The 12,669-nt window shown below is 38.6% G+C and overlaps 1 protein-coding gene across 1 annotated transcript; it reads right to left on the bottom strand.

The window, feature by feature from the left end:
- Positions 1-8,037: 8,037 nt before the first annotated feature.
- Positions 8,038-12,443, bottom strand: LOC114303319 (Leucine-rich repeat receptor-like protein kinase family protein). Its single transcript, XM_028248466.2, has 2 exons — positions 9,232-12,443; positions 8,038-8,818 (listed from the first exon to the last, which is right to left on the bottom strand). The coding sequence occupies exons 1-2, from the start codon at positions 12,062-12,064 to the stop codon at positions 8,364-8,366; spliced, it is 3,288 nt and encodes a 1,095-aa protein (XP_028104267.2). The 5' UTR covers positions 12,065-12,443; the 3' UTR covers positions 8,038-8,363.
- Between the last annotated feature and the right edge of the window lie 226 nt (positions 12,444-12,669).

Raw genomic sequence — 12,669 nt, 5'->3', positions numbered from 1 at the left:
TTATTACAAAAAAAAACGATTCACGTCGAAATTGTTGTGTGATTCTATCTGGAGGATTGACGATTTTCTCCCGTATCATGAGCCTCATTTTTTCCATTTCGATTTGCCGGAGGTTGGTATTGAAAGGGATGAACGACTATCCCCAAAATTGAAGCTGTTAGGGCTCTACATCCAGGGTGTAGTTTTACGTCAAACTGGTGGTCTCTCTGAAGTTGCTGTTGATACGCCTGGTCTCGAAAGCGACATGCGTGATGCCCCTACTCAGACTGCAGAACAAACTGTGGCCATTGATCCATCTGGTATACTTGACAATGGACAGTGTGAATTTGTTGTTGTGTTGGATCGGTTTCCTAATCCTGCGTATACGCCTAAGTTTGAAGATGTTTTCCTGTGGTCCAGTGGTGACCCACGAACTGGTTGTATGGTCAGGGGCACCGAAATAGACCGTTTTGTTGTATTGCGGCGTGTCCCCATTGTAATGCCGCCGCAATCGAATGAATATCCAGTTGTTAGCCGTCAAGGCGTTAAAACATTTATCAACATCGGAAAAAATGTTGTGTCCGAATTCCGAGATAGTTTAGGCCAACTGAACGGCGCGTACAATAATATTGTAAAAAACGCAATTATTTGTTATTTTGTGTGAGAATGTCGCACAAAATCATTTTAGAGACTTCGGCTTACATTAATTATTCTCCCATCTCTATGAAATTGGATATATAAGAACATGCATTAGCCATTGATGCCCCATATGAGAATTGTGTGCCTGACAATTCTAACACATCGCTGCGCTATCATAATGTCTGAAGAAATACAACAAGCCGATCTTACAGATAATTTCCACGAAAATGAAGAGGGTGATTTGGAAACCCAAATCATAGACGCGACATCAAACGTACCGGTATCCAATATACCAATCTATAATCCAAAGATAGGCGATACAATGTGGCAAAAACTCACGTTTAAGTCTATGATGATTGACAAATGCAAGCTAAACTACAGGCCACAGTGTCCGTTTAATTCCACCGGCCGCGTCGAAGTCGAAATACGAGACACACGGTTACGAGCGGATGATCAATTACAGGCCCGCTTTACGTTTCCAGTTACATACCCAGTAGACATAACATATTTTGGAAATGCCTATACTGCTGCAGATAAAAAAGGATGTCCATGGACAGGGTCCTACAAATTGCTACAAATAAACATCAACGATGATGTGAAATATTGCAAAATGAAAGCAACATTGGCTTTCCAAACATCATCATTCCCAGAGGAAATTACTTATCGGCCGCCATTAATAACTGTTTTGTCCAAGGTATTCAACAACAGCCATGTATTCTACAGTGGATAACGGTGAACAACTTTTTATGGGCAACTTCTCAACTTCCAAAGTTGAAGGACAATGAAAGATTGTACTTAAGATGACATCAGGAAAAGAACTCACTCTCAACAATGTGTTGCATGTACCGGACATTCACAAGAATCTTATTTCCGGATCTTTGTTGAGTAAGAATGGGTTTAGGCTAGTTTTTGAAAGTGACAAGTTTGTACTTACCAAAAATGGGGTGTATGTAGGAAAAGGTTACATGTCTGATGGCCTTTTCAAAATGAATGTAATGACCGTTGTACCCTCAGTTATTAATAAAAATACATCTTCTTCTTACTTGCTTGAGTCTTCAAATTTATGGCATAGTAGACTAGGACATGTTAATTATGGATCTTTGCGTAGATTAATTAATATGGAATGTTTACCTAAATTTGACATTGATTCAAATCATAAATGTGAAATTTGCGTTGAGACAAAATTATCTGAAACTCCTTTTCATTCAATTGAAAGAAGTACGGAACCACTTGAATTAATTCATAGTGACATTTGTGATTTTAAATCAATTCAAACCAGAGGTGGAAAAAAATATCTTATCACTTTTATAGATGACTATACTAGATATAGTTATGTTTATTTAATTCAAACCAAGAATGAAGCTTTGAAAACTTTCATTCAATATAAGAATGAAGTTGAAAATCAACTTAGTAAGAAAATCAAGAAACTTAGAAGTGGTGAATATGAAACACCTTTTGGTGAATTTTGTAAAGAATATGGAATAATTCATCAAACCATTGCTCCTTACTCACCTCAGCAAAATGGAATTGCTGAAAGGAAAAATAGGACTTTAAAAGAAATGATGAATGTCATGTTAATAAGTTCTGGATTACCTCAGAACTTGTGGGGGAAGCAATACTTTCTGCTAATTATATACTTAATAAAGTACCCCGAAAGAAAGTGAATCAAACACCTTATGAATTGTGGCATGGAAGAGTACCATCCTACAAATACTTAAAAGTGTGGGGGTGTTTGGCTAAAGTGGCTATATCTAGTCCTAAAAAGACTAAGATAGGTCCTAAAACCATTGATTGCATTTTCATTGGTTATGCCAAGAATAGTAGTGTATATCGATTTTTGATTCATAAATCAGAACATTCCGTAATGCATGTAAATACTATTATTGAATCTAGGAATGCATCTGTCTTTGAACATGTATTTCCAAATAAGACTGGACAAGAGACTAGTAACAATAAAAGATCTCATGATGCTATTACTAGTCAGGATCAAGAACATGATCAAGAACAAGAGTTAAACCAAAATGAGGAAGAGGAACATAGGCGTAGTAAACGTGCTAGAACCTCAAAATCTTTTGGTCCAGATTTTCTAACATTTTTGTTAGAAAATGAGCCTTTAACTTTTAAAGAGGGCATGTCCAGTCTTGAAGCTCCTTTATAGAAAGAAGCTGTCAACAATAAAGTTGAATCCATTTTGCAAAATCACACTTGGGAATTGGTGGATTTTCAAAAGAAAATTGAAAGCGGATGGATCAATTGACAATTACAAGGCAAGACTTGTGGTCAAAGGTTTTAGACAAAAAGAAAGTCTTGATTACTTTGACACATACTTAACGGTTACTAGAATAACATCCATTAGAATGCTAATTGCTATTGCATCTCTATACAATCTAGAAATTCATCAAATGGATGTAAAAACCGCTTTCTTAAATGGTGAGTTAAATGAAGAAATTTACATGGAACAACCAGAAGGTTTTTCTGTTCTAGGAAAAGAAAAGAAAGTGTGTAAATTGGTTAAATCATTATATGGTTTAAAACAAGCGTCAAAGCAATGGCATGAGAAATTTGACAAGGCAATGATGTCAAATGGTTTTAAAATTAATGAGTGTGACAAATGTATTTATATTAAAAATACAGACAAAGGTTATGTCATTGTTTGTCTTTATGTGGATGATATGCTCATCATAGGTAGTAATAATGAAATGATTAAAACTACCAAGAAAATGTTGTATAAACATTTTGACATGAAAGACATGGGTATTGCTGATGTAATTCTTGGTATGAAAATTACCAAAATATCAGAAGGATATGCTTTGTCACAATCTCATTACATTAAGAAAATACTTGACAGATTCAGCAAAGATGATGATCATCTTGCTAGAACACCTGTAGATGTTAATTTGTATCTTTCTAAGAATGTACAGGAAAGTATTTCTCAATTAGAGTATGTCCAAATTATTGGAAGCTTAATGTACTTGATGAACTGCACTCGCCCGGATATAGCTTCTGCAGTAAGTAAATTAAGTAGATATACGAGTAACCCTGGAGTAAAACACTGGAAAGCAATTATAAGGGTTCTATGATATCTCCGATTTACTCATAACATTGGGCTTAATTATACTAGATATCCAGCAGTACTTGAAGGATACTGTGATGCAAATTGGATATCGGATACTAGAGACTCAAAGTCCACCAGTGGGTATGTCTTTACTCTTGGTGGGGCGGCTGTATCTTGGAAATCTTCCAAACAGACTTGCATTGCTAGGTCTACTATGGAATCAGAATTCATAGCTTTAGACAAAGCAGGGGAAGGCAAAATGGCTTCGCCACTTCCTTGAAGATATTCCAATATGGCCAAAACCAGTGCCTGCTATATGCATACATTGCGATGGTCAATCAGCAATAGGTAGAGCACAGAGTCATATGTATAATGGTAAGTCACGACACATTCATCATCGACATAACACCATGAGACAACTACTCTGTAATGGAATTATTTCCATTGAATATGTGAAGTCTAAAGACAACATAGCGGATCCACTAACCAAAGGGTTAGCAAGAGAGCTAGTTGAGAATTCAACGAGGGGAATGGGACTAAAGCCTATTAAATAAGAGTCACCACAACGGCAACCCAACCTAGTTGACTGGATATCCCAAGATCTAGGTTCAAAAGGACAACCGAGTTGTGTATGACTCAGAAGGATCACTAGGGAGTTAAACTCCTACCCATTTTTATGATGAAATAGTGATGTCTGCAGCGTTTTAGGTTAAATAATATTTTTAATGATTCTTATATCTAGGTATACCTAGTGGAGTATAGCAGGATACTCTTCATAAGAATCGCCTATATGAGTGTGAACTGGGCCGGTTCTATGAGATTTGTGAAGGGCTACAATTCTCTAGAGCACTCATGAAAGATCAGGTTGTTTAGGGCCAAAATGAACACAATAGTGAGAACTAAACTGTGTCTGGGAATATACTGTGTGAGTTCTATTGTCTTGGTTTACACAAATGGCTGAATAATTCAAGACATCGTGTTCACTGGTTAGCTAATAAATTTGATAGTGTCTCACAAGGAAAGATTTAAAGCCAAAAGTTACCTATCATTTGCAGAATATTTTCAATTTTTGTACTCTCTGTAATTAGATCATGTTGTTGCATTTTCTCTCCGTCAAATTCCATTCATGTGGGGGATTGTTGGAAAATTGGTTTTATTAGGCTTATTTTGGGCCAACTTTGAGCCCAAAATTGAAAAGGGCTCGAACGTTTTTTGGGGCGGGTCCGAAGAGGTGAAGTGTTCCTTACCGCGTGGCAAGTCACACGGTGAAGACGGTTCGTCAAAACTATTTATGAGTGAATGAGAAGTTGACGTCGTTTTTGGGTTCGAGGAATGGACATTTAAAGATTTACATGTAGGTTTCCTTTTAATGAGTTGTCTCACATTGAAACTTTAAGAGAGTTTATTTGTGTATATAAGCTCTAGCCTATAACACTTGGGTTGGGCCTCAAGGGGCACCCCAAGTTTATAGAAGGGAGGAGTTATGGACAAAGTGTACCTTAGCCCAAACCACCACACACGCACGCGCGCAGCCACCGTCCGGCCGGCCGAGCCGAGCCTTGCCGTGCCGGGCACGGTTGTGGGTCGGGTCGATTCTAATATTAATTTTTTAGACAAAATTCATTTGAATTTTTTTCAAAAATTATTGCGGGAACTTAATTCAAATTTGAATTCCAATTTTTTGTCCAACTCTTGAGCCTCCTTCAGTCCGAATTCTGTAACAATTTAACTGCATAAAACTGCTCAAAACTGCCCAGCAGTTACAGTCCGAAACTGCACTGTTTGACAGGTTCAAACAAATCTACATATCCAGCAGTTATCTGTTCAGTCCCTTTATGCACCTGTTCATTTGAAACCACATCTGTTCATTTCAAATTAAACACCTGTTCGGGTCTATATATTCAGATCTATTCCAGCAGTCTTCAGATCCGAAAATCAGTCAGGAAATTGTCTCATTGGCTGTCCACTTTGCTCTAGTGCATATATTCTTCATATATATTTTTAAGAAAAAATAAAGAGAGTATAGAATACAGGTTTGGTTCGCCGTACAAATTTGTTTGGTGTGCTACAACAATTTTGTAAAGATCATTGTATCCTGAGAGATAGACGCCACTCAACCGTAAGCACCGTAGCGGGGCGAATCTGTCTTAAGGACAGAGTGTCACATACTCGACTTGGTCTTTTATTTTTTTAATTCAGTTCGATAAATAAATTCGGTATGTTATTTATTTATTTTGTTTGAATTAGTCTCAATTTATTTTACTTACTCAGAAGATTGTTCCAACACTAAATTAACTCATTATCACAATGGTGTTGACAATATATACTTTTTTTATGAGAGATAGAGTTGTTAAGTCTCTATGGGCTCACTACGGAGGTTGCATTGTAATCTGATCAAGTAACTATCGATATTTAATTAATATAATTTTTTACAATAATGAAATACTCAACGAGTTCTACGCATTGAACCATCCGAATAATCAATGTGACTTATATGGTGGGATCACGGAATCTCATCCCAACAATACCTTCCAATTAACCAAGTCCATTTTTTATTTATTTATTTTATAATCGTAACTTCATACAATCTTACTGCAATAATCTAGTTGCGCTGTGATGTGGTCTTTTCTTCTTTTTTTTGTTTTGTTTTTTGGATTCAAATTTCAATGATTCAACATTTGGGTCAAGCCTAGAAATCAGTTTATCCAATTCAGAAAATGTTCGAAGCTTCTAAATGGGCCATTTGTAGTTGGCCATTCTGCCCATTTGGCTGGCCCATTAAGCATTCGCGCGAAACAGAGAAAGAAAATAGGGTTTGTTGCCGGCCTTCAATGTCGAGTTTTTCGCTTCAGAAAAACTCAATCTTCAAATTTTCTCCACTTTCTGTTTGGTTCCTAGGAAAATGTAGGAAAATCAAAAGAAATTTTGAAATTTTGAGTCCAAGGTTATGATAAAAAATCTCAATGGATCATTTATTCACTCCGGCCTCCTCAAAACAGTGGTTTCAGGGTCTGGATCGTACCAGTGAAACACAGAAATCAAGAATTATTAGGTGGCTTCTATATCATGGCTTCAATTGGGCCTAGCTTTGTCTTGAAGAAGATAGAATCCGAGTGTATCCCCTTTAGAGGACATCAGATCATTTCATTCTTATATGCCTCGTAAGAAATGGTATGGTTTTTGTTTTAGAGTCAATTTTATCCCTTGGTCGTGTAATATGGCTAAGGATAGCAATCCACATGGGAACACTACGAGCCAAGAAGTGGTAGGAGTTAGTTGGTGGCCCTCCCTTGTGACAAACTGCTTTCTTTGTCAGCCAACCCGGTGCCAACCATGTTACAGTGAAATGTAGGACATACAGCATCAACAGAAAACAAAAGGTCACAACGCCTGGGTGCTACTGGTGGACTCAACATTTGCTGAAACCAGAGTTGTCACAGATTCATGTACTGTAAATCTGATGTAATTGAACACCATATTCGTCATTGATGTTTACTACTTTTGTACAGCAAAGCAAACAATTTATTGTAAGCCGTTGGAGCAATTAGAACCTTGGACCCATAAAATTCATTTGAATGTTATAGACAATGAATGTAAATGTTTGAGAGTGAATCAATATAGTGACATTACTGTCTTACCCTTTATTGTGCTGTGCTTTGTTTTATTTACTTTACCATTTTTATTGCCATTGGATTCATCATATGGATCTCATCACTTTCACTTTGTTTACAGAACATTTTTTCTGTTTCAATATATAAATATATTTGCTTTGTCTTGCTTGTACATGTTCATGGATTAGGGCATGCAAAAATTTCCAGATTAGAAAAGGTTTTTCATCTGTGGAAAGTCACACTCAGAACATCACATGAACATGTGCTGTGAGTACCCTGGGACCATGTGGGCACTGCTTGAAGGCTGGCTCTGCTGGAGAGAGAAAGAGAGATGTAAAGTGAATTTCATTCCTTTGCATTAAATTCTAATTCTAATAATATAAATCCAAGACAACCAATCATTACTCCACCTTCTACAACCCTTTACACACTCTCAAGCCCTAATAGAAGAGACAGTTAAGCCATCTCAATTCCCTATATAATACTTCTACTTCTTATAGTCAGCTTTGTTTTCTTATCCCAAAATACTCAACCATTAAATTAGGTTGTATTTGGATCATAGATTAAAGAGTGATTTGTAAAAGAAAAGGAAAAGTGAAGGAAAAAGTAAATGAAACATAAGTTGATTTATTTATTCACTTTTTCATTCTCTTTCTTTTTCCTCTGCAAATCCCTCCTTCAAACTCATGATCTAAACACAACCTGAAAATATAAGAATTTCAAAATCCAATGGCTATGAATGTTTTGGAACAATTTGATCTAAACACAACTTGAAAATATAAGAATCTCAGGATCCAATGGCTATGAATGTTTTGGAACAAAAGAATAGAAAATCCCGTGCCCTTCACACACACTTTTCTTCCCTTCCTCCTCTTTTACAATGATCTTGAGCTGTAACAATACCTTCTTTTTTACATCTTTCAATTTGAGCTCAACTTAGTACTAAAACTATTCAATCAATCTACAGCAAGATTAGCAGACATTACACTCTTCTTACCAGATGACAATACACAAAATTACAATCCTGCTCTGAAGGGTACCCCTATGCACAAAATTGCCAGCATCCCCTGAAACCTTGATCACACTAAATCATCAGAGAAAGCAAAGGAACAGTTAGAAGATCCTTGGAAAAAGACATTCCGAGTAGGCGGTGACGGCGGGAGAGCCTGCAAACTTCCCTTCAACAAATCTGTTTCTGACCTTATCGCATCAACGTGTCGAATCTCCGTCAGCATTGCAACGACGTCCTTCATCGTTGGACGGTCATGAGCTCGATTGGCGACACAGAGAAACGAAACCGCCAGTGTTTGGAGGATTTCATGCATCTGAGGGTCAGCCCTGCCTCTGAGCTTTGGATCAAGAATGTCAGCAGGGTCACCCTTAGATTGTAAGTGGTCATGAACCCACTGAACTAGGTGTGCACCCCCAGGCAATGTCGGGTCCAGTGGGTGCCTTCCTGTCAACACCTCTAGAAGAACCATACCAAAACTGTATACATCACTCTTCTCAGTGATTTTCTGCATTGAAGCATGTTCTGCAATACCCAAAACACATAATTTGATCAGTGAAGGAAAGTAATTGAGAAAACACTAAGCTGATGATGTGAATGCTGCGGAATATACCCCACACCACACAGAATAGCAAGATGAATCAATTTCAAACAAGAAAATCATGACACAGATTTAGGTGGTTCAGCAAGATTGCATACGTCTACAGTTCATATTTACATGGAGCCCTATGCCCAAATACCAACTCCTCCACCACCACTAATATAACTATTAACACATTAATTTTCAGGTTGCAACTAAATATAAGAAAACCGTTTCTACTGAAATTTTTCTTAGAAAATGTTTTCCATAAAAAAACATTTTTGATAGGAAAATGTTTTTTGCCGATACAAACGTAAGCATAAGCTGATGATGTGATTGTTTTTGAAAAAACACTAACCTGGAGCCATATACCCATAAGACCCAGCAAGGAGAGGTTTAGGACTCTCATTCGGCTTTGAACAATCATCGCCATCATTGCCATTGACAAGTCTAGCCAACCCAAAATCAGCTAGATATGGTTCAAAATGAGGACCCAACAACACATTCATGGCTTTGACATCCCCATGTAATATAGGAGGCACACAATCATGGTGTAAGTAAGCAAGTGCATGTGCCACACCCAACACAACCTCATATCTAGTCTCCCACTCGGCTCCTCCCTTCCCTCCGCCGTGTAGGGCTGAGCTCAAGCTTCCATCTGGATGGTAATCATAGAACAGCAATTTCAAGCTCTGGTTTGAAGCCCAACCCAACAGCCTCACAATATTTCGGTGCCGGATAGAACCCAGAGTCCGAATTTCCGAACTGAATGCCCCTGACTCCTCTGCTGACCACATCTTCTTCACCGCCAGTGTTTCCCCACTTGGGATTGTCACCCTGTACACAACCCCAGAGCTTCCGGTACCAATCACATTAGCAGATGTGAGGTTGTGGACTATGTCATCGATGCAGACTTTCATTTTTTGATAAAAAGTCAACTCCCAAGTTTCACCCTTTATGGGTCCAATGGTGTATCCACGGGCCCGGACTAGTACGTAGATTGCGAGCAGGACTAGTACTGCACTGGCGCTTGCAAGGATTGTCATCACCATCATCATTGTCGATTTGACGTGTCCGGAAGCTCCTATTCTGTCTGCAGAAGTTACAACTCCGCCGCCGGAGATGTAGAGGGCTCTGTTTCCGGCGAGGTTACTCATGGGGAGGTTATGGAAAAATGGGGTGTTGGGTAATTCGCCGGAGAAATCGTTGAATGAGATATTGAGAGAGACAAGGTTTTGAAGGCTTGTGAGGGTGTTTAAGTTTCCGGTGAGGTTGTTGTGGGAGAGGTCAAGATTTGCAAGTTTGGTTAGATCGGAGAATTGGGATGGGATCTCGCCGGTGAACTGGTTGAGGCTGAGATTGAGAGAGATCTCGAGTGCCGGAATCTGACCCAATTCTTTTGGGATCTCGCCAGAGAAACCGTTGTTTCCGAGGTCTAACAATTGAAGCTTGGTACAAGACAGAATCTCTGCCGGAACCCTGCCGGAGATTTGATTATTCCCAAGATTGAATTTAGTTAGTTCAGTGAGTGAACCAACATTTGGAGACAGTGAACCTGTAAGTCTGTTGTCTGAAATGTCAACAAACTGTAAGCTTTTGGGCAGTGTATAGGGAATAGAACCAGTGAACCCATTTGAATGGAGATCAAGAAACTCGAGGCTTCCACATCCTGATATCGAGGGAGGGATTTGACCCACGAAGCGGTTGCTGCTCATGTCAAGGAAATTCAAAACTTTCAGATTTCCAATCTCCAATGGAACAGTACCCGACAGTTGATTTTCGTTCACGCGAAACCTGTACAAGTTTGTGCAATTTCCAATGTCAGGCGGTAAAAAACCCGACAAATCATTGGAAAGTAGCAATAGCTTGGTTAGATTTCGCAAGGCGAAAATTTGATTTGGTATTGAACCAGTGAGGTTGTTGTACGAAAGGTCAAGAGCTTGAAGATTTTGGCATTCGGATAGGGACTCTGGAATTTGGCCGGTTAGCTTGTTCTGCCAGGTGAAGAACAAAGACAAGCTCTTTAATTTGCCCATTGAAACAGGAATTCCCCCCGAGAAGTTATTGTTGTCGAGCTCAAGCTGAATCAGGGCCGTGCAGTTTGTGAGTTCGGATGGTATGGCATTCGATAACTGGTTAACGCTCAGATGAAGCTCTTGAATCCTCGAAAGAGTTCCAAGACTTGTCGGTATGCTGCCAGTAAGAAGATTCTCTGACAAATCCATGACCACGAGCTCGCTGCAGCTTCCAAGCTCGGATGGGATTGTGCCAACTATCGTGTTCTGCCATAGATAAAGACTCCGAAGGTTCTTGAGCTCGCCAATTCGCCTTGGGATTGGACCCGAGATGGAATTCTGATACAAATAAAGATTCTGCAACTCGGTACAATTCCCAATCTCTTCTGGGATTGGACCCGACAACATAGCCGTGTAGATGGCTATGGTTTGAATTCTCTGAAGTGTCCCAAGTGAAGAAGGAAGACTCCCCGAGATGCTGGTTTCAGCGAGGCCTAACATGACCAAGCTGGTGCAATTTCCAATCTCAAATGGCAGCACACCCTTAAGATTTTGATTCCCACCAGCTCGGAAAATCTCCAAATTGCTCAACTTCCCGATACTCTTTGGAATCTCATCGCTGAGCTGATTGTCGTAGATCATCAAATTCACAAGACTCGAGAGGTTTCCAATCTCAGAAGGAATCGCACCTTCGAGTAAGTTTGTGTTGAATGACAAACTTTGCAATTTTCTTAGGCTGCAAATTTCAACTGGGATTTGCCCTGAGATTGAATTGCCACTGATATCAAGTGTACCCAATTCGCGATACTCTCCAAATTCTTTTGGAATTGGTCCACTGATATTGGTTGAGGATATGATAAGAGTATTCAGTGACTTGAGAGGTTGAAGATTCGAAGGCAGTGCACCTTGCAAATCTACTGATTTCAAGCTTATCTTCACAACATCGCCATTGGGATTGCATTGAATCCCAAACCAATTGCAAGGACTTTGGTCCGAGGAATTCCATGAACTAAGTACATCTGTTAAGCTGTTCAAGTTGGTTTTCCATTTCAAGAGAGCTTGGCTTTGTACATCAATGGAGGAACAAGAAGAGAAAAAGAGAGAATTTATTGAGACAAGTAATGAAATAGAGAAGATATTGAGAGAAAACAAGGGATGTCTTAGGGGTGGAGGCATTGCTGAGAGAGCAAAGAAGTGTTCGTTTGATCTGTTTTTTGGGATTGTAGATTGAGGAACCCTATGTTTTGTTTATAGAAGAAAAGCAGAAGATCTGGATCCAATAACAACTTGTTTTTATTTTATTTTACTCTATTATTATATAGTCTATTTTGGCTTTAATTAATGGATAATGGATACAATACAGGTACAGTGGTGTTTTTTTTTTATGGGTTATTTGTTTCTGGTGTCAATAAATTTACTGGTTTGGAATTTGGATTTTGCTTGTGTTTGTAAACTTTGTTTATACATGGATTGGGTAGTTGTTTTGGAAGTCACTGACAGAAACAAAAAAATGTTGCTGTTGAATAGCCTGTAAAGAAATACAGTTTTTTTTTTCTTTCAATTTATTATTTAGTCCATTTTGCTTTTATTAATGCATACAGTGCTTTTATTTATTTATGGATGATTTTTTTTTTTTTTTCCCCTGCTGGTGTGTGGCTGGGTAGATTTTGGGAAAAAATGATAGTGTTGAGTATAGCCTCTAAGAAACTACAATAATATATAAGAATCCTGATGTTCATCTTCCATTCTTTACTTTCAGAATTTGGATTTTAGTACAGCAG

The sequence above is a fragment of the Camellia sinensis genome, chromosome 8 (assembly GCF_055761805.1).
Source record: "Camellia sinensis isolate YWXY chromosome 8, ASM5576180v1, whole genome shotgun sequence".
NCBI classification, from domain to species: Eukaryota; Viridiplantae; Streptophyta; class Magnoliopsida; order Ericales; family Theaceae; genus Camellia; species Camellia sinensis.
This window is presented reverse-complemented; position numbering and strand designations above follow the sequence as displayed.

Bases quoted from the DNA above. Each gene is read 5' to 3' on its own strand.
- LOC114303319 (XM_028248466.2), bottom strand. From the start codon at position 12,064: ATGCCTCCACCCCTAAGACATCCCTTGTTTTCTCTCAATATCTTCTCT. The intron at 8,819-9,231 runs GTTAGTGTTTTT...TGGGTATTGCAG, and splicing joins TTATGGGTATATGGCTCCAG to AACATGCTTCAATGCAGAAA.